We start from the raw sequence: 20,361 nt of genomic DNA, 5'->3' as shown, positions 1-20,361 counted from the left end.
CAGACAAAGCCAGCCACACTGTCATCTGGGAAGAATCATTACCTGCGGATTGGGAGGGGGGAGGCGTGGAGGAGGGGCAAGGCAGGCCTAGAGACACAGGTGAGGAAGAAAACCCTGTTCCTCTTCTGCTGTCAGCAAAGATTTATATGCAAGCAGGCCGGCCAGCCAGTGCCCACCTGTGCCCATCTGCTTCAGGCACATTTGAACTGTGGTCACCTTCTCACCCAACCACCCTGAAGAGCCAGGTGTGGCTGTCAGCTCAGGCAAGTTCCACTGAGGCCCCTGGCCTGCCCTGCCTGAGCGGCCCTGCCCTTCATTCTCCTTGCAGAAAGGAGAAAAGAAGAAAAATGTTTACGAATTTCCCATTTAGGTTTTGGGATCCCCCTAGCCTTCCCGCCCCTCTGGGACACAACGGTGAGCAGTTATGAGGGCCATCTTGGTCTGCAGCAAGCTTGCAGATGTACCTCCTTGAGCCCTTGTGCCCTGAACTGCCCCTTTCTGCAACCATCTGAGGAACATTTGTCACGCATTTTGTTAAGTGTCTCCTGAAAGTCCCTGAAAGACAGGACTGTTCCATGTGGCTTTTGCCCTGGTTTTGCAATGCCAGAGTTCACATACCTACACCCACTCTCATTCATACCTCCACCAAGTGGTTCCAAGAAGAATGCTATCCACAAGGTGAGGACTCGTGGGAACCCATGTCTCTTCCTTCTCATTTTTAAGATTCCTACCTACTGTATCTAGTTAGGACAGTGGTGTATTGGTGATAACTTCTTTTTGTAAATTTGGCATAAGTGACCCATTTTTTCATTTGTCTCAGATTCAAATCACTATTCGAAATGCAATATTTGGCTTCCAAGTAAACCACACCTCCCCACACACTTTTTATTAAAAATTAACAATGTCCCTGGCTACTGAGCTTGCAAAGTTTCCTTGTCCCTCCAGCAAAGTCTGGGAACTGCACACTCTATGATGAGGGGAGGAAGGGAGGGCCCAACCAGGGGCTGAAATCAGCCCGGACTCTCCTGGTGGCCTGGGACTGTCATACCACCACCTCCAAGAACCTGTGGTCAGGACTCAGGAATAGCCGGAGGAGCTGTGGAGGCAGGGAGGAAGGTGTGTGTGACCCAAAGGGTGTCAGAACAGCTTTGGGAAGAAGGGGTTTTCCACCTCACAGCATGATGATCATGTAGGGGAGGAAGAGGCTGGGGGCAAAGAAACTTCCACGTATAGGGAAAATGGCAGGAGTCAAAGAAGTGGGCACAAGGGAGGGTCCCTGGCCAGCAGTGGTGTGCAAAGAGGTGAAAGAAGAAAGAAGAGACTGGAACAGGGAGAGGGTAGGTGGAGAGAGAAGGATTTATCAGGGCCTGCCTTGTTGTCTAGCGAATCCTGATTCCAGTGGCCGAGGAAAAGAGCTGGCTTCATCAATTAATCTCTGTGTGACCCTAGGTAAGATGTTTAACCTCTCTGGGCCTTGGTTTCCTCACTTATGAGGAGGATGATAAAATAACTCACATGGTAACTGGGAGGGTGGTGGCATGCTTGAAGGGGCGCCAATTGCTACTTTGGGGAAGAGTTGGACAGAATGCCCAACGGAGGGTGATTCAGTTGGGTAGGTGGCTCAAATTCACCGGATTTCTCAACTCAGATTCACACTTCCTGGGCAGACAGGTCCTAAGAACTGGCCAAGGTGTTTGTAAACAATAAAAGTGCAATTCAAAGGTTGCCGCGGGGGGTGAAAACAGTGGGGGTTGGGTATATGCTCGCCACTCGAAGCAGAATCATCTCTTCGCCCCGGCAGGGTCCAACTGGGCCAGAAGTGAACATCTTTGTAGGCCAACCCCCAACACAAGGTCGGAGCACCCCTCCCGCAGCAACCCCGGGGTTCGCGATGCACATCCCTGCGTGACTTCCAGCCGAGGGCTTTAGGGATGACGGATGGGCGCAAGGCGCCGACGGAGTGGAGGCGGTGATGGGCCGAGTTGGATTAAATCGTCCCCAGCAGCTCAGACTGCAGAGCAGGGGGAGGGGGCAGAGCGCGGCGGCGCGGCCCGGGCGTCGGGGGAGCGGAGCTCAGCGGCCAGCCCTGCGCCCAGCCCTGCGCCCAGCCCGCAGCGCCGCCTCCCCGGAGGAAGGCGGGGGCCGGGAGGGGGAGCGGGAGGAGGCGGAGGGCGGAGGAGGGCGGCGCGCTGAGAGGTTATTTGTGGTTCGCTTTGATCCCGAGGGGGAACCTGAAACTCTCACATTCCTGGCATAGCAGCCGCCTCCAGCGCGGGCAGACCCAGGGGCTGCGCGCTGGGGCCCGAGCGGCCAGAGTGTCGGCGCCACCGGCGAGTGCGCACCTCCGCTGTCGAGCCGAGCGGAGACCGGCTGGCACGTCTGTTCTGATTGCGGCGGGCACCAGAGGGTCTCAGAGGTAAGGAAGGCCGCTGGGTGCTTCCAGAGAGCGCGCGGGGCCGGCCGAGCGAGCCAGAGTACGGGTGCAGCCCGGCCTTTTCCGGGAACCGGAGCTCTGGGGACCCGGCGTCCTCAAGGCGCCCTTTCGGGGCAACCCGCAAAGCCCGGCAAGAGCAGCTACACCTGGAGAGCGCCGCGCCATGCACTTTGGCTGGGTGGGTGGGATCTCTTGAAGGTGCGAGGATCCCTTGGGGCTGGAGGAGGGAGCAGATTCTGGAGAGCGCGGGGTCGCTATTTCGGGTTGGAGGTCCGGTGTGGGGGGTGCGGAACGAGGTTGCAAGCGCCTCTTGGAGATCGGGGTGCAAGGCCTTGGCAGCCGATTTGGTTAGGTGAGTGGTACAGGTGTCTGCCCCCAACTAGCCCAAGAATTCCTCTTTGTCTTCCTTGGAAAATCCTCTTTGGAGCCACGAACTGGCTCTCACTTAGAAAGAATGCAGTCTGCTGTCCAGCCCGGTGACGTCAGCGCTGGAGTATTTGGAAAACAAAGAGGACTGGGTAGGGAGGAAGGGAGGCGGACCCGCGACGCTTAAAGACCTCTCCTGGCTGCGGACTCCTCTCGCCCGTTCGCCCTAGGCTCACTGGCGGCTACCGGTGCTTGTGGTCCCCTAGGGTCGGGGTAGGTTGGGAGCCCTGGCTGGGGTGCGATCTGGTTTAGAGGCTGTAGTTTTGGTTCCTTTGGCTAGAGTGAATCCAGGCAAAGGCTTGCAGATGCGTGCTTGCTTTGAAAGGCGGTTTTCCGAGAGCGCAGCGCTCAAGCACCGCAGGTGTGCAAGGCCCGGGTAAGGGAAGCAGGTTTTAATAAGAGCTGAGCTTTTAGATATCTGAAAGGTTGTGCATTTCAGGGGCATATTTGCGATAAGAGGCCTCGGAGATTTTCTTTGCGTCCAGTCCAGGCACATTGTTGGCACGCCTGGAATCTGTGGGGAAGGTTCTGCATTCTTTCTTGCCGCTCCCCATCCTTCTCAGCCGGGGTCAGCTCAGATAGTGATTAACTTAGGAAATGCCGGGTAGACGAAACGCCATGCGAACTGACTCCCGTTTGCTTGTTTTGCCTCTGGTAATTCTGGAGCTTTATCATCAGGGGAGGAGGGTTGGCTGCCAGGAAGCATGTACCTAGGTGTCCCCCAGACTCATGTCCCCCTTCCAGCTCTAGGCAGCTGGAGTCCTGGAGTGGAGGAGTGAATGACTGTTCTGCCAAGTCCAAACAGGCAGGGCACTGGAGCTGGTTTTATGGCAGAGGAGAGTCTAAATTTCTCGGTCCCCCACCCCCTTTCACAGTACCTGTGGCCGTGCAGAGTTTATTTGGTTTTCTCTGAATCCCAGTTTGGAGGTTTGTGTTGGAGGAGTCTGTGGAAAGGAAGCGGTGTGAGGGAGGCAGCCACGAGGAGCCCAGGCTCAGAAGGGAACACCTTCCTTGGATACGATCTCCCCAGATTTTAGACTCGGTCTGCAGCCCCAGGTTCCTGTAACAAAGAGCTTCCTTTCCCTTTCCCTCTCCAGCTGGCGCAGTTATCGTTACTGAGGTCAACAAAAATACTGAGTGCTCATTCCCTGTGTCCCTAGAGGACCAATGGGGGCTTTTCCAAGTTCCAAATTGGGAGGGAATAATCATAAAATCAAAGACACCATGCCATTCTTTCTTAACCCTGACTCCCATGCAGTTACTGTAAGCAGGTGAACACCCTGCTAACCTTGCTGGGTAGCCCTGTTGGGCCTCACAAAACCATTGTCCTATTGTTCTGTAGCCTTTTTTCCCCCCATCCTTTGTTCTCCGGTCTAGATGCAGGTTTTCCCTCTTCCTCCTTAACCTTAAAGAACTACCTATAGACTGCCAAGGTCATCTGTGAGGAGGAGTCCAAGATTAATTTTATCAGCAGCCCTTGGTGAAGCAGAGCCTGGAGCCTGTCCTAGGACCTCTCTGGTTCAGGGAGAGTGAGAGAAGAGGGTAGATGGCTGGGAATGGATAGAGGGTAGTAGATCGTGACAGCTGGACTCAGACAGACATCTTCATTCTAGAGGGTCCTTGTCGCTGTTTGCCTAAGGCTTCCACTGAGCCATGTGCAATTTATTAATCATTTGTCAATAACTAGGGCCCCTATTTCCCCCTGACCTGGACAGCTCAGTGGTTAGATCTACCTGGAATTGCCCATCAGACTGTTTGATGGGCCCCTGACCGAGGAACCGAGGTTCTTATTAGATTACCCTGTGGATTTCTGTTATATTCTCTAGGCTTAATAAGTCTTCATGAATATCGTTACACTGATGATGTTGCCAAGGATTTACAGTGTACCAGAAGAAACTGGGCCCAGGGGTTAGTTTGGTGACTTGCTTTAATCCATAGGTGGCAGCCTTAGCACTTGAACCCAAGCTTGCATGAAACCTGCCCATTCCAGCTTCTGTCTTTACCATTGTGCTTTCAACCTGCCATAATGAAAAACCCTCCCCTTTCTCACATGCTCCCACTGAATGCTCTTCTGTCTCTCTCGCCAGGTGCTCTGGGGCCAGCTGCCTGCTGGCCATTGTCTAGGCAGGTGTGTGCAAGCCAAAGAAACATGAGGACGCTGGAAGATTCCTCAGGGACGGTCCTGCACCGCCTCATCCAGGAGCAGCTGCGCTACGGCAACCTGGCTGAGACGCGCACGCTGCTGGCCATACAACAGCAGGCCCTGCGGGGTGGGGCTGCAGCTGGGGGCTCCCTGGAGATCTTGGCACCTGAGGACAATCAGGTGCTTCAGCAGGCCACCAGGCAGGAGCCCCAGGGCCAGGAGCACCAGGGTGGTGAGGCCCATCTGGCAGAGAACACCTTCTACCGGCTGTGCTCCCAGCCCAGCAAGGGCGAAGAGCTGCCCACCTATGAGGAGGCCAAAGCCCACTCTCAGTACTATGCAGCCCAGCAGGCGGGGTCCCGGCCACAGGTCGGGGACCGGGATCCTCGAGGGGCCCCAGGAGGCACCCGGCGGCAGGATGAAGCTCTGCGGGAGCTGCGGCATGGGCACGTCCGCTCCCTGAGTGAGAGGCTCCTGCAGCTGTCCCTGGAGAGGAACGGTGCCCGGGCCCCCAGCCACATGAGCTCCTCCCACAGCTTCCCACAGCTGGCCCGCAGCCAGCAGGGTCCCCCGCCACGGGGCTCCCCTGCTGAGGGCCCAGAGGCCCGGGGGCCCCCACCTCAGTACCCACATGTTGTACTCACCCATGACACCACTGCTGTCACGGACCCGAGGTACCGCGCCCGCAACAGCCCACACTTCCAGCATGCGGAAGTCAGGTAACAGCCCCCATCATGATCCTTCAAATCTTGGCTTTCTTCCAGGCTGGAGAGTCTCAAGATCACACCTTGGGTCTGAGTTGGCAATATTCCCCATCCACCCCAGCTCCAGAGGCTGCCTGGTCTAACCCTTTCCTGAGAAGGGAGAGCCAGTGGCTGGAGGAAAGGGGAACTTAGCCAAGGTCACATAAGAAGTTTACAGCATCCTTGCTTAGTCTCAGAGGTAGACACCTGCTTAGCTGTAGCATTCAAGTAAGTAGGCCCCCCCAGAGGATTTGAATTGTAGGAGGGGTTAAAGGTGAGATTTCAGAAAGAATTTCCCAAAGACAGAGTTGGCAATCATTGCTGAACTGTCCCCAAATTAAGCAGAAAAGTAAGACATCCCCTGAAGGTGTTTTAGAAGCATGCTTGCTACAGTTATTGGGAGGAGCTCCTAATGAGGTTACAAGAACCAGGTGGCCACCTTAGAGACCTCCCTGTCAGCTGTCCTGTCTGTTTTTCATTTCCATTTTTTTTCCTTATGCCTACAACCTATAGTGGGAGAGGATGCTGGGCCCAAGTGAGCCCCTTTTTGTGTTGGCTCAGGAGAGGCTGCTAGGTCAGGGTAGCAACTTGGAGTTTGATTTTGAGTGTGAAGAGAGACCATTAGAAGATGTGATCTGATTTCTCTTTAAAAAGCACGCACATGGGTAATAAATGACTGCATGCAAAGAGTAGATTATAAGGGCCAGAATGGAAGCAGGGAGACCAGGGGAGGCAGGAAGCCAGATAATTACAAAAATACAGGTTCTAGATAGAAGGCCCTGCCTTGGTCATCTCACCTGGTTCTGAGAAGCCAGCCGTCATTGCTGCGTCTTCACCCAGAAGGGTCCAGGTACCCCATCATAGGGACCCTATGGATTAGCAAACTTCCTTCCTCCAGTGGCTCAAGGCCCAAGTCTGGTTCTCTCTTCATTCTTGCTGAGTCTTCATTTAGTCACCCCCTTTCCCACCATTTGGCCTTTCCTGGCAAAGATGCCTTTCCTTGCTCTTGAGAAATGAGTGACTGACGTGATGTTGCTGGTATGGAGGGAGCCCCTTGGTTTCTCTCCAGCCTCCACCCGATCCAGACTCCCACCTTATCTCCCTTCTCAGGACTGATCAGGAAGCGTTTCGGAAGCTGAGTCGAGGTCTCTTCTTTTGGACCAGCCCTATTGAACCCTGTCAGGAAAAGATAATATCTCGGGCAAGGAAATTGACTATTTGCAGGAGAACAAAAAGAGGGGGAGGGGAAGGGCAAGGGGCAGGGGAAGCAAGCGTGAAGGCAAAGAAGACTATTCTTTCTTGGAGCTAAGTCATCCCTAAAGAATGTGTCTACCCTGCCCAGTGCAGAGGGTAGCAAGCTCTGAAACCACCTTGAGAACTGGCCACATGTAACAGCGAAGAGAATTTGGGCTTCATAGTGGAGACCCTCTGTCCAACTCTCACTGGAAGCCCTACTTTAGGTAGTGAGAGAAATGCACCTGCTACTTCTCCTTTTAGCTGATCAGATGGAGATTATTTCTGGGGAGTTGGGTCCTGATCTTTAGCCTAGGGGGGAGCCATAGGCTGTAGGGCTGAGCGTGAGGACTGAGGGGATGAACTGAGGTAGATTTCAGTTTGTGTGGGGCTTTCGGATATTTGGAAAAGTCTTTGTGAAACTGAAGGAGTTGTGTCAGTTGGTATCATAAAGCTCTAGAAAGATCACCTGGCTTTTTATTCCTCCCCTCAACATAGAGCCCTGAGGGTGATATTACACCAGTGCCAGAGGCCAGTACAGCATTGTCCCCTGAGCTCACCCACCGTACTAGTCCAGAAATGGCCCCTCATTCTTTAAACTGAGTAAGCTGAGGTCCCTCCTAGGAGAGGTAGAAATGAGCCACCATTATGGGAGTACCTGCCTTTGGCCCAGCACTCTGCAGGCCTTACCTTTGGGCCTGGAGCCCCTCGTGATTAGTAGAGGAATGGCCCCCATGCGGTAGAGGCATTTGCCAAGGGTCAAATGGCAGGAGCTGGGATTTGATCATCTATTCCTCAGGTTCTTATCCTGCAATCTGTCTTGCTCTGACCATTAATTGAAGTCTTCTAAAAATATTTCAGTGTTTACAGGGGTGGTGGGTGTATGTGTTATAGGCCCTAAAATAGAAAACTTGAATGTGCTGCTTTGGCAGTCCTGAAACTGGCAGCTTATAACAGACACAGGATAGCTGCTGGGACCCACCACAAAGTGGTTCCAGGGTCCAAAAGGCTACATGCTCAGTCATGATCACTGTGGCCTCCAGACCCCCAAAAAAGAACCTCTATAGACTAGAAGGATCTAGGTTGCATTTTTTTAAATGGTGCCTCGCTTAAGCACTAGTTGCTTAGGAGATCCAGGATTGCTTAGGCTGATCCCCAAGGCCCTGACCTCAGTGAGGCAGGACACGAGAAAGCATCCTGCATTAATCCCCTTCAGCCCTCCTTTCTGGCTCTTGAGAGTCTCAGGCAGACACCATTTGGAAAAAGCCTTACCTACTGGTTTCTGCCCACACTGGGGAGGCTGTGTAATGATCAGCAGTCGTATTGGTCGTTTATTAATAGAGCTATAGTCTCTGAGCACCGTCTCTTCTGTTCCCCAGGATCCTGCAGGCCCAGGTGCCTCCTGTGTTCCTCCAGCAGCAGCAGCAGCAGTACCAGTACCTGCAGCAGCCCCAGGAGCATGCCCCACCCCCACCCCCAAATCCAGCCGCCCTTGGTCATGGCCCCTTGGGCTCCCTCAATCCACCTGGGGTGGGGGGGCCAGCAAGTGCCCAGGCCTCCTCAGCCACCTTGGGCAGTGCCCACCTGGCCCAGATGGAGGCTGTGCTGAGGGAGAATGCCAAGCTGCAGAGGGACAACGAGAGGCTGCAGAGAGAGCTGGAGAGCTCAGCAGAAAAGGCAGGCCGCATCGAGAAGGTAGGCCCTGACGGGGACCTTGGGGGTCTGGCTGGGGAGTAGGTAGGCAGGGAGGATCCAGAGAGCCTGGCGGGATTTCTCACCAACTTCCATCCTCCCCAGCTTCCATCCTCCCCCTCCCATTTCACTCCTCATGCACCCTCCCAAGCTGACTCCAGACAGCTGGGGAACAGCCTGCAGGCCTGGCGCATGAGCAGTTGCTGTCCAGCCGCAGTTAGAAAGAGCTCATTCAGCCCCTGCACCCTCGCACCCTTGCCCTGCACACACCCCTCCTGCAGACACCGCCCACAGAGAGCCCTTTGTGTCCCCCACACAACAGCCAGTCTGTTCTAGGCCAAAGAGAAGGCCCCTCCTCTTGGGAAAAAAAGCGACTTGTTGGCATGGCAAGCCAGCTAGGAACACGTGCGGGACCTGTGGCAGCCAAGTGGGAGGGGCAGCCCGGGCCAGGCTAGCCCTTGGCTTGGACGGGGCCACTTCAGGGGCAGATATTCCAGGCAGAGGCAACTCAGGCTCTGGTCTGGTGTCCCTTCTTTAGCAGATGTTTACCACTATGCACCAAAGTTCAGTTTTAACAGATGACCTCAGGCTCCTGTGACTATACTTTGGTGTCCTGTTGAACCACCCAGAACATGCCCACTCCTGACCCTCCACTCAGATTTCTTAGCAGATGCTAGCTGAAAGTAAAATGCTTCTTTCTGGATGTTGGGCACAGAAAAGCTGGGTTCATTCAGCCTCCGGTCCTTAGCAGCAGATGGGACCCTACTGTGGTCCCAGCAGTTCGGTCCACCTCTGGAGGCTGCAGGCTTCTGGCCATCCCACCAGAGCCACCTGGAGTCTTGTTCTTTGCCCTCTCATCTCTCCCTGTTTTGTGTGTGTGCAGTGGTGGTGGTAGGATTGAACCGGGACCTCGTGCATTCGAGGCAAGCACTCTACCAAATGAGCTATATCCCCAGCCCCTCTTCCCTTTTCTGGAGAGTGCTGTCACTCTCCAGCCTGGGATCATTCCTGGGATCCCTCCCCTTCCTTCAGCTTGCTGTCTGTCCCTTTGCAGCTGGAAAGTGAAATCCAGCAGCTCTCAGAGGCTCATGAGAGTTTGACGAGGGCCTCTTCCAAGCGTGAGGCCCTGGAGAAGACCATGCGGAACAAGATGGACAGTGAAATGAGGCGGCTACAGGATTTCAACCGCGACCTTAGAGGTGAGGGCTGGGGAGAGTCTGCAGAGCTTTGGACCCTCTGTGCCAGGAGCCTTCATAATCTCTGTTCTTTGCGAGCGTGAGTGGCAGGCCAAGACTCTTGGGGAGCTACTTGTCTTTAAGGAGAGATCCTTGTCTCTGTGTTCTGGGTCTTGGAATTCTCACCATGTGGACCAGATCATGACCCCTGAGAGGGTGCTCCCTTCTCATTGGAACCTGAGCTAAGCTGGTCCTTATGAGCCCATTCCCAGCTTGGAGGATGCAGCCTCACAGATAACAGAACCCCAGGGAAAACCCGAGGCAGGCAGCATCTCCTAACACTAAAACATCTTTCCTTCACTTGAAACAGAGAGATTGGAGTCGGCAAACCGCCGCCTGGCAAGCAAGACACAGGAGGCCCAGGCGGGAAGTCAGGATATGGTGGCCAAGCTGCTTGCTCAGAGTAAGTAGTGATTTCCCTAAGAAGCCTGCCCAGGTATGCAGGCAATAGCACCACTGATCTCTCTGGATGGAGAGGGTTGGCCCTTTCCCTTGCAAAAGCAGTACCCTAGGCACACATTTATTGAATGGCTACTATATGCCACTGGACCAATGGGAGAGAGGGGTGGCTTCCATAGAAGAAGCAGATCTGGTTCTCTGTTTATTGGGAAGGTCAACTGATCCAAGAGGGAAAACTGGGAAGTAGTGATTTACTGAGCTATGATACTGACCATGGTTGTAGTGTTGGTCAGCAATAGGGTTGCATTGGGCAGTAGTGGGTGCAGGATTGCCCTGGTCACAGTAGGATTAAGGAGAATGAAAAGAGTCTAGAGTTTTTCAGAGAGTTTCAGGCAGCAGAAAGGTTGGGGGTGCTTGATGGGAATGTGAGAGCTGAGGAAGATGGTGGAGCCCAGCCATAGCAAGGCAGCCAGCAAGCTAAAGGAATTCTGAGGCTTCTCTCTAAAGGAGGAGGTTCATGCATCCTTGATTGTGGATGAGTTCATTGACTAGCCCATCCATCCCTTCATTCATTCATTTTTTTCATTAGCAGAACTGAGCTAAGCACCTGGCAGGTGTTTAGCCGAGGGATGGGAGCAGGCCCAGAAATTGGCAAAGGGAGGCAGGAGAGAAGCCATGACCCTAAGGGTGGAACAGATTCCCACACATTCAGGAGTGTTCATGATACAGGAGACTGATCAGAAGGTCCTTGGATCAGGAGGCCTAACTGGGAGGGTCCCTGAAGTTCTCAGGGGTGGAAAGAGAGCCAGAGATGAAAAATCCATTAAATGGCTCCCATGGAGGTGCATGGAGGAAAGTGAGAGAATCCACCAAAGGCATCAGGGTTTGGCGGGGGTTGAGGTCGGCTAGGCTACACTGGCTCCCTTAGGCAGGCAAAGGGAGGTGGCAGTGGCTAAGTCTCCCTAGAGAGGAGTGGAGGGAGAAAAATGAGTGGGGGTTGCCCTTGGGAATCTGGAGAGTGCCAGCAGCAGGGCCAGGCAGATGAGGGGTATCCTGTAGGGAAGGGAGGGCTGGCTTTTGGGGCCTGGCTCAGCCAAAAAAAGGCCGGTTTCTGGAAGCCAGCAATGCAATGGGGGGGGCAGGCCAGGAGGCCAGGAGGCGTTTCCGCTCCCCTGGGAGCTAGCAAGCAAGCAAGCAAGCGCCAGGCTGTTCTTGGCTTCTTGCTGGAGCCATTAATCTCATAGCCGCGGGTGACCTGGATGCCTGGCATTCCAGAGCCGCTGGGCTGTTCCGCTCTGGCTCGCCCCCCACCGCTCCCTCCCTCCTGAACACACTGCCTGGCGCCCTTCGCCCCAGGAGGAGGCGGGGAAGTGGAGGTGGGGGCCCCTAGCAGGCATGTCTCTGGCCCCTCCATGTCCCTGGTCTGGCTGCAGATATGCCCAGGAACTGACCTCCCCAAGGCCCTTGGTTTTCTTAGGGTCCAGGTGGCCTCCAAGGTCCAGCCTCCCAGCCCCCATCAGGTACCTTAAAGGTTAGAGGCTGTAGGAAACTTCCCATGCAGGCTCCAGCACCCCAGAGCTAACTAAGGAGCACAGGCAACTTTTCTTGGCCCACATTAGGCATTTCACAGGTTGGAGGGCCAGTGCAGAGCTCTCGGGGAAGATGGCTCTGGTTGACCTACCTTTTTGGCAGTCAGACAGCACTAGGACAAAAATGTGGTCATTGCCATTTTAACCACAAGCAAGCCATACAGCTAGCAGCTCTGTCCCTCTGACCCCTCTGATCGACCCCTGCCCTCCTGCTAGTTCTGACCCTTGGGCACGTGTCTTCTCACTGTTACAAGTTCTCAGACTGTAAGATGGGATGGAGTTCTACCTCCAGAAATGCTAAGGCAGGTCTTATGTGAACTCTAAGTAATAGGGCTCTGTGAACCCAAACAGAAAGGGGCACTGTCAATGTCAAGTCCAAACCTGCCTGCCCCACCCCACCAACTGGGCATTAAGAATATGAACACTTTGATTTCAATGTCATTGGACTTCTCCATCTTTTCTTTCCAAGTCAAAGAATGAAACCCTTCAACCTGGGCTCAGTCTTTAAAATCCTATAGTGAACCAGGAGCTGACCTGGGTTGACTCTGTCACCTTCCTTGTCCTGCCACAGGGCCCTGAGTCAATGAATCTTCCATTCTGCTTTCCAGGAGCAGTGAGGGTCTGATATGACAAGTCCTTAGCCACACGTGTCTAAAAGATTAAAATTTTTAAAATGAGATGAAATCAAACCTCCAGTTCCTCCATCTTACTAGCTGCATTGCAAGTGCTCACTAGCCACATGTGACCTAGTGGCTACTGCTTTGGATAGCACAATATAGAATAATTCCACAACAGCAGAAAGTTCCACCGTCCCAGAGACAGAAACTTTGGGTTCTTTAGGCAAGCCCCATAGCAACACCCACCTCCTGCTCTTCAGCAAGCTAAGCGCCCATTCCTTGGAGACCAGACTGAAACTCCCAAGGAGCAAGTGCATGGAAGGGGATTTAAGCTGAGAACATTGGCTAGAGGACTCTGAGCTAGCCCAGGCCTCAATCACCATTGAAAGTCAGGATAGCCGGAACCACAGACACAAATCTTTCAACCAAAGACATTTGCAGTGTACTGCAGAGTTAACACTCCATTGCCCATGTCTAGGTTCCCAGACCATGGAAGGAAATGTGAGACCTAGATCTGCAGAAGGAACCCTGGATGGAGCCCACTTTGGGAGGCCCATTGCAAGGGCTAGTGCCTCACACCACAGCCTGGGCTTTTGGAGCCAGAGCAGCTTGGCTTCCCATCTGGCAGCCCAGTCCCCCTCCTCTGTTTCTTCCCCTCCAAGTTGGGGACCACACATCCTACTTAGGAAGCCTGGAGAAGTTAGTGGAATAAGATGCTGGAGTGCCTGGTTCATGGGGCGGCAAATAGTGCTTCTCTTGTCTCTTTCTTCATCCTTCCTCCTGAATAATGATGATGTCACTGTCCCCGAGAGCCTTCATTTTCTCACTTGTAAAAGGACATCATGGGCATCACAGTTCCTACCACCAGACCACAAGTTATCATGAGGCTCAAGGGAAATTGTGAATTGTGGCTCCTGCTACAGGTGCAGTGTTTGGGGCTGTCCCAGTAGAGAGTCAATTCTAGCCTAGTTCCTACTACCCGGGTCTTGGAGTCAGGCTGTGCTGTGTACTCCTGACTTCATCCGAGCCTCAGTGTCCTCCTGTAAGTTCATCACGGAACCTAACTCCTTGGATTGTCAAGAGGGTGGGGGCCAGCCAGGGTGGTTGCCTTCACTGACCAAGCCCCTTTCTTTCTCCCTCCAGGCTACGAGCAGCAGCAGGAGCAGGAGAAGCTGGAGCGGGAGATGGCGCTGCTGCGCGGCGCCATTGAGGACCAGCGGCGGCGAGCGGAGCTGCTGGAGCAGGCTCTGGGCAATGCTCAGGGTCGCGCAGCGCGAGCCGAAGAGGAGCTGCGCAAGAAGCAGGCCTACGTGGAGAAGGTGGAGCGGCTGCAGCAGGCGCTTGGGCAGCTGCAGGCCGCCTGCGAGAAGCGGGAGCAGCTGGAACTGCGTCTCCGGACACGCCTGGAGCAGGAACTCAAGGCCCTGCGCGCACAGCAGGTGAGCCAGAAGACAAGCAGCCAACAGAGTTGGGGCAGCATCTGAGGAGGCGGGTCCCAGGGATTGCCGTGGGAGCCCTGCTGCGATCCAAGCCTCAGCCCCCTGGGAAAGCACCCGTGTCTGATCCGTGTACCCTTCTTGCCCTGTGGCTACTCACTCACCTGTCCTAGCAGAGGCTCTGCTACTTGGCCTGAGCCCAGGCTTGGGGGACTCTTGTCCTCAGCAATAGCAAAAGTTGGCAACCTTGATCTCTAGAGAAAGTCGATCAGTAACCTGGGTTTAGCAGACTGGCAGCTCTTATCTATCTCTCCAGGATTGAAGGAAGGTGGTTACCAGGTCCTAAGTCTTTGTCCCTACTTTGGACTTGTATATAAATCAGATGGATTTGGCTCCACTCCCAGCCTTAACCTTCCTGTAGAAGTAGGTAACCAAACCTGCCACCCTATTTTTTCCCCATAATACATTTTCACCCCCCCCCCCTTTTGTTTTTCAACTTTGAGACAGGATCTCACTAAGTTACCCATGCCAATCTCAAACTTGCCATCCTCTTGCCTCAGTCTCCCAAGTAGCTGGGATTACAGGTGGGCACTGCTGTGCCCAGCTCCAATATGATATTTTTTGGGGGGATGAGGGGAGTATGGGTATTGAACCCAGGGGCACTTAACCACTGAGCCACATCCCCAACACTTTTTATGTTTTATTTTGAGACAGGGTCTTGCTGAGTTGCTTAGGGCCTCACTAAGTGGCTGAGGCTGACTTTGAACTATGACCCTCCTGCCTCAGCCTCCCTAGCTTCTGGGATTACAGGCGTGTGCCACCATAGCCGACCAGTATGGTTATTTATAGTAGTCCCGTTCCTAGTTTAGAGAATTGTTTATATGGTCCTGGGCCACAGGATTCAGGGGAAGTATGTGGGGATCTGTGCCACCCTGTCTCTGGACACGCAGCATGTAGATTCTGTGTTGTACATGGCTGAACAAACACGTAGTAGGCATCTTCAAACAAGTAGGCATCTTCATGTGAGGATGAGGAACTACCAGACCACTACTTCCACCCTTGACCACGGTGCTTCTTGCTCTGCAGAGACAGACAGGCACCCCCAGTAGTGGCGGCAGCAGTAGTGGTGGCTCCCCGGAACTCAGTGCCCTGCGACTGTCAGAACAACTGCGGGAGAAGGAGGAACAGATCCTGGCCCTGGAGGCTGACATGACCAAGTGGGAGCAGAAGTATTTGGAGGAACGTGCCATGAGGCAGTTTGCCATGGACGCAGCTGCCACCGCAGCTGCCCAGCGTGACACTACTCTCATCCGACACTCCCCCCAGCCCTCACCCAGCAGTAGCTTCAACGAGGGTCTGCTTGCAGGTGGCCACAGGCATCAGGAGATGGAAAGCAGGTTCGGCACTGCAGACCGGGCTTGGGCACCACAGTGCTGGTGAGGGTGGGGGTGGCTGTCTCTGCCCTGTCCTTGATCCCTGGTAAATAGGCCTCTGTCCCCGCTCAGCTCAGCAGATCCTTCTGCTTCTAAGCTGACCCCTGTGTTTGGCACGACCAGGTTCTTGGTCTACCCAGGAGACTCTGGCCTTGAAGGTGCTGGCTACCGTCCAGGCTCTAAGCTTCCTCACCCTCTCTGGGGACCTGCCCTTTAGGACAGAGATGGTCATACCACTGCTGCCTTCAGTAAATCTAGACCCACCCCGATGACATGTTTGTTTGTGAGAAGCGCCCAGGGCCTCACATACTGCTAGTTTTCAGAGCCTGGGCTTAGAGTGTCAAATTACAGAGCTGTGATGGCATCTGCAGGCCCACTCCAGGTCCCTGACGCAAAGGAGAGGGTCCCATGGCTGTAGGGAGGGAGGCACCGGGACTGCGGGTCTGATGAGGGGGCATGACCTTTCCCCCCTCAGGTTAAAGGTGCTCCACGCCCAGATCCTGGAGAAGGACGCTGTGATCAAGGTCCTTCAGCAACGATCCAGGAAAGACCCTGGCAAGGCCACCCAGGGCTCCCTGCGGCCTGCCAAGTCAGTGCCATCTATCTTTGCGGCCGCAGCAGCTGGGACCCAGGTCTGGCAAGGACTTTCATCAAGTGAGCGACAAGCAGATGCCCCCACCCAACTGACTATAGGTAAGCGGAGGCTGATGGTGGGGTAGATTGAGGTTTTTCTCCTGTCCAAACACAAGTTGCCAGACCTTTCCTCCTAGCAACAAGGCTCATAAGAACCAGGACTTCTGAATCCTCCTAGGGGAACTAGTTTATACTGTGGCTCCAGAGACCCTATAGCCCACAGCTGTCTTGCCAGTATGAAGAAAGGTATTAGCCCCCTTCTCCATGAATTCTATCACCTTTAGCCCCAGGATTTAACAATCCAATAAAAATAGAGCTTCCTGTGCAGATGCTTGTTCTACACAAACCCCTTCCACTCTTCTTAATCAGATACCACAGAAATTCAAGATTTACTCTACAAAGGAAGCTTCCACCACTCAAAACCATCTGGTAGCCAACCCATTCACATTGAGTCTTATCAGTTATTGCAAATCATGAGCAATTCATTACCGACTTCCATGTCTAGGAGGTCCTGTTAACTTGGGGTGTTCTTCCTAGGGGCTACCTCCTACAAACCAGGTAGTAACCACCAATCTCCTGCCTTTCCCCCAGACAGGGCACCGTTGGAGGAGACAGTGGCTGCAGCTCCCCTCCCGGCCCACACCAAACACGGGAGCAGAGATGGGAGCACCCAGACCGATGGCCTGCCGGACAGCACCTCTGCCTGCCTGGCACCAGAGCCCGATGGCCTGCTAGGGTGCAGTGGCGGTGGCCAGAAGACCACCTCTCTGGGTGAGCCCCCATGTGTCCCCAGCTTCTGTGCTGGGCAGGGCTGAGGGTGCCCTGGGTATGAACTAGAACACCAAGGCCCTGTCTCCAGACCCTTCCTGGTCATTATCCACCCTCCATGGGAAGCCCTTCATGTGAGAGGTGAGGAGGCATCTGGCCCACTTCAGTGTCAATGCCAGGGCTGTTGGCTACATGGGTAGAGGGATCGGAAGCCCTGATGGGAGACAGATCCAAATTCAAAAAGAAAGCCACAGAACAGAAAGCACTCTATCTCCTCCTTCATAGTTTTCCTGACATATTTCATTGCCAATCCAAATAGCTAAGATAATGGAGCCTGGCAAGTTATCCTGAGGGCATGCTCAAGTTAGGAGACTGTTTAAAAAGAGTCCAGGAAGGAGAAACTTGAGAACATGCCCTTTTTTTTTTTTTTTTGCTCTCTGTCCACATTAGTCTTTGCATATTTGCCTGTGCCTCATGATCTCAAAAAACCACAGGCATGGAAAGAATGCAGCAGCCTCCCTCCCGCAGGGCTGTCCACTGGCTCCCTCCAAGCCTTCCAACAGTTCAAAGTTAGAAACAAAGGCAACTTCCCCATTGGAGGCTGGGGGTCTGGGCCAAGAGCTGAGAAGCAGCAGAGGGTTGTTCTAGGTTGGCCTGCTTATGGGAACCCAGGTACTTAGCCAGCTGAGTAGGGGAAAGTTGGTGAAGTAAGATCCTGTCTTCAAAATTTACTAGGGGAGATGGGTGCAATGGTGCACACCTGTAATCCTAGCTATTCAGGAGACCGAAGGGCTGGAGGATCACAAGTTTGAGGCCAGCCTCAGCAACTTTGTAAGACCCTATCTCAAAAATGAAAAATAAAAGTGCATTCTGGTAACATGTGCCTGTGTTCTTGTCTCTCCCCAGACTCTATAGCAACATCCCGAGTCCAGGATTTGTCGGACATGGTGGAGATATTGATCTGAAGGAGGCGATGCCTTGAGGACCCTCATCCGTGCCCTCTCCTCCCCTGCCCTTGGCCATTCCAGCAGCCCCCCTTCAACTGCTGCTTCCCACTTTCCCCAACCAATGCCCTCAGGAAGGGGCACTACAGCAGAGAAGGAAGCTGCAGGAGACCAGCACCTGGAAAGACTGCTTCTTAGCTCCCTGCCTGCCCATGAAGAATAAGGATTCGGCTTCTGTCTGCCACCCAAGGCTTGTAGCTGGGGTAGCAACTAAAAGCCCAGAAAGGAACTGAGCCCACTCTGACCTGCCACCTGCCATCTGGCACTCAGGCAGGGAGGGAGAGGGGATATGTTGGTTTGGGGAGCTGATTGACAAGGATAGCTGCCCATGGGCATCGTGGGTGTTGGCTCAGTAATCAAGTCAGTCATGTTCTTTGGCTAAGTGTGGTCCCAGCCAACTTCATCTGCTCTTCAGTTCTTCACTGTCATCTTGGAATCACTACACCTTGAATCTCTGGGAGACTGTTGAGGATGTGAAGCCACAGTCACACCCCTCACATGGAGCAGGTTGGGGTCATTTGAGTGACCTGGGAGATGGTTTCTGGTTTGTAAATAATTCCCTTTCTTGTGGAACAGAAAATCAAGGCATGCTGGTTCAGATTTGTCTTCACGGGTGGTGTTTCCCTGTCCTGAAGCTTCTGACTGGCTTCCCAGTTGTTCTTCCTTCTCAACTTCTTGGCCCATGGATTTCCATGCTGGTTGATTCATGGGACATTGGCTGCCTGTCCTTCCATCTTGAGCCCTGTATGAAATGCCCATGGGATCCCCATCACCAACCTTTTGAAATGGCTCCACAACTCCTATCCCTGGGACATCCTGTCAGTTTGATAATAAACTGAGCCAGATGAAATGAGCCACCACACACGGACATCTGCCATGCCCACTTGTGGATGAAGGTGGCCCTACCCAGCACCAGTTCTCTGAGGAAACTGGAGTTATCTTGTTCTCATGTCTTTGTTGTTCCCACCCAGAGGGATTGGGAAAGGAAGCTGTGCTGTTGAAAACTAGCCAGTGAGCTACAAGATGTGACTTTACCTGGAGCCCACGTCACAAAATGGCGCCCATGGGGCTGGCTCCTCACGTGACCCATACGCAGCCCCACAGCAGGGCCAGATACTTTGAATTAGGGTGGAGTGTCCTGCATGGCAGCCTGCAGCAGCAGAGATTTTGACTTTGGTCTTAAAAGTCCCCCAATTCAGTCCAATAGTAATTGGTGGGTGTTTAGCAGTTTTGTCTTTACTGTTTTCAGTTCTTGAATATTTGTGGGTTTTTTTTTTTTTTCCTTCTTGTTTTTAAGTTCTACGTGTGTTGTTTCATTCCCATGGTTCCCCAAGTTACCTTTTTAAACATTTGCATTTGCTGGACAATTGCATATTTTTTTAATTCCCCAACCCCTGAAAAATACATTTGGTTCATGTGCATTGTTTACAAAGCAAAAAGAAAAAGAGAAAAAAAAAAAAAGAGAGAGAAACAACAAATATCACGAAAAGAAAAAAAAAAAAAACAACTTAATATATTTTGGATTAATATTTGGTATTTCTTTTAAAGTATTTTTTGTGCTGTGAACATTTTCTGCCAAAGACCGTGATGTGTGTCTATATGTTTAAGTTATCATAAATATTTAAGTGTAAACATGGCTGTTTTGTTATGCCACCCTGTATCAGGATTGCTGCTGCATTCCACTGGGTGTAACAGTATTTTAATAAAAAAATTTATGAAGAATGGTGTGTTCAAACCTATGGAAGGAAATGGGGTAAGGAATTTTGGGGTCCACCCATGTCATAGTCCTGTCTCAAGACAAGTCCTAGGAATTCTGTGAAGTTGCTTTAAGAAGAGTTGGAATAAGGATATGGTTGACTTCCAGAGGAAGTTCTCAATGTTGCGAGGGGCCAGACACAGTGGTCCACTCCTGTAATCCCAGCAGCTCTGGAGGCTGAGGCAAGAGGATCAAGAGTTCAAAGCCAGTCTCTGCAACTTAGCAAGCCCCTAAGCAACTTGATGAGACTGTCTCTAAAAAATACAAAAAGGGCTGGGATGGGACTCAGTAGTTAAGTGCTCCTGAATTCAATCCCCTGTACCAAAAAGAGTTGGAAGGGAAAGGAGGGTGTGGCAGATGGTAGCCTCCCCAGGTAGCTTTGACCACATCGTGAGAGTGAATCTCCGAAGGTGCCATTTTCCTTACACCACTCCTACCTTCTCTCCCACTCAGCACAGAGTCTTGTCTGTGACCATCCATGTATCCAGACACCATGCCTGCTGTCTGCCTGGACAAGTGCAGAGGACGTTCAAGTGTGTGACACGTTCTTGGGCACCTTTCCTACACTGTAACATCACTTGCTCCCAGTGCCCAGGGAAGTATATGGTTTTGATTCAAAAGAAAATCATTCTCATCTCTTCCCAATTGTGGCAGAGAGAAGTCTGACCAGTTACCCTATGGTCATGGTGAGGTATCCTCAGACAGGTATGGGGACTCTGCAGCCATGTTGATGAGTAACCAAACTGGGATCCTAGAGAAGGTGTCCCTATGCCAGCCTTCCTGCCCACAGGACCCACAGGAACGGAGTCAAGCAGGTGGA

At 53.0% G+C, this 20,361-nt stretch overlaps 1 protein-coding gene across 3 annotated transcripts; it reads left to right on the top strand.

Annotated features, from left to right (window-relative positions):
- Positions 1-2,211: 2,211 nt before the first annotated feature.
- Positions 2,212-19,292, top strand: AMOTL2 (angiomotin like 2). 3 transcript variants are annotated; one of them, XM_079156033.1, is made up of 10 exons: positions 2,214-2,416; positions 4,948-5,722; positions 8,359-8,674; positions 9,726-9,870; positions 10,217-10,309; positions 13,655-13,950; positions 15,034-15,344; positions 15,856-16,073; positions 16,605-16,784; positions 17,688-19,292. In XM_079156033.1, the coding sequence occupies exons 2-10, from the start codon at positions 5,010-5,012 to the stop codon at positions 17,744-17,746; spliced, it is 2,331 nt and encodes a 776-aa protein (XP_079012159.1). In that variant the 5' UTR covers positions 2,214-2,416; positions 4,948-5,009; the 3' UTR covers positions 17,747-19,292. The 3 variants fall into 3 exon arrangements, with proteins under 3 accessions (XP_079012161.1, XP_079012159.1, XP_079012160.1); XM_079156034.1 differs by lacking the exon at positions 2,214-2,416 and adding an exon at positions 2,432-3,067; XM_079156035.1 differs by lacking the exon at positions 16,605-16,784 and having other exon boundaries at positions 2,212-2,416.
- The last annotated feature ends 1,069 nt before the right edge of the window (positions 19,293-20,361 follow it).

Source organism: Sciurus vulgaris, assembly GCF_902686455.1.
Source record: "Sciurus vulgaris genome assembly, chromosome: 10".
Taxonomy (NCBI): Eukaryota; Metazoa; Chordata; class Mammalia; order Rodentia; family Sciuridae; genus Sciurus; species Sciurus vulgaris.
This window is presented reverse-complemented; position numbering and strand designations above follow the sequence as displayed.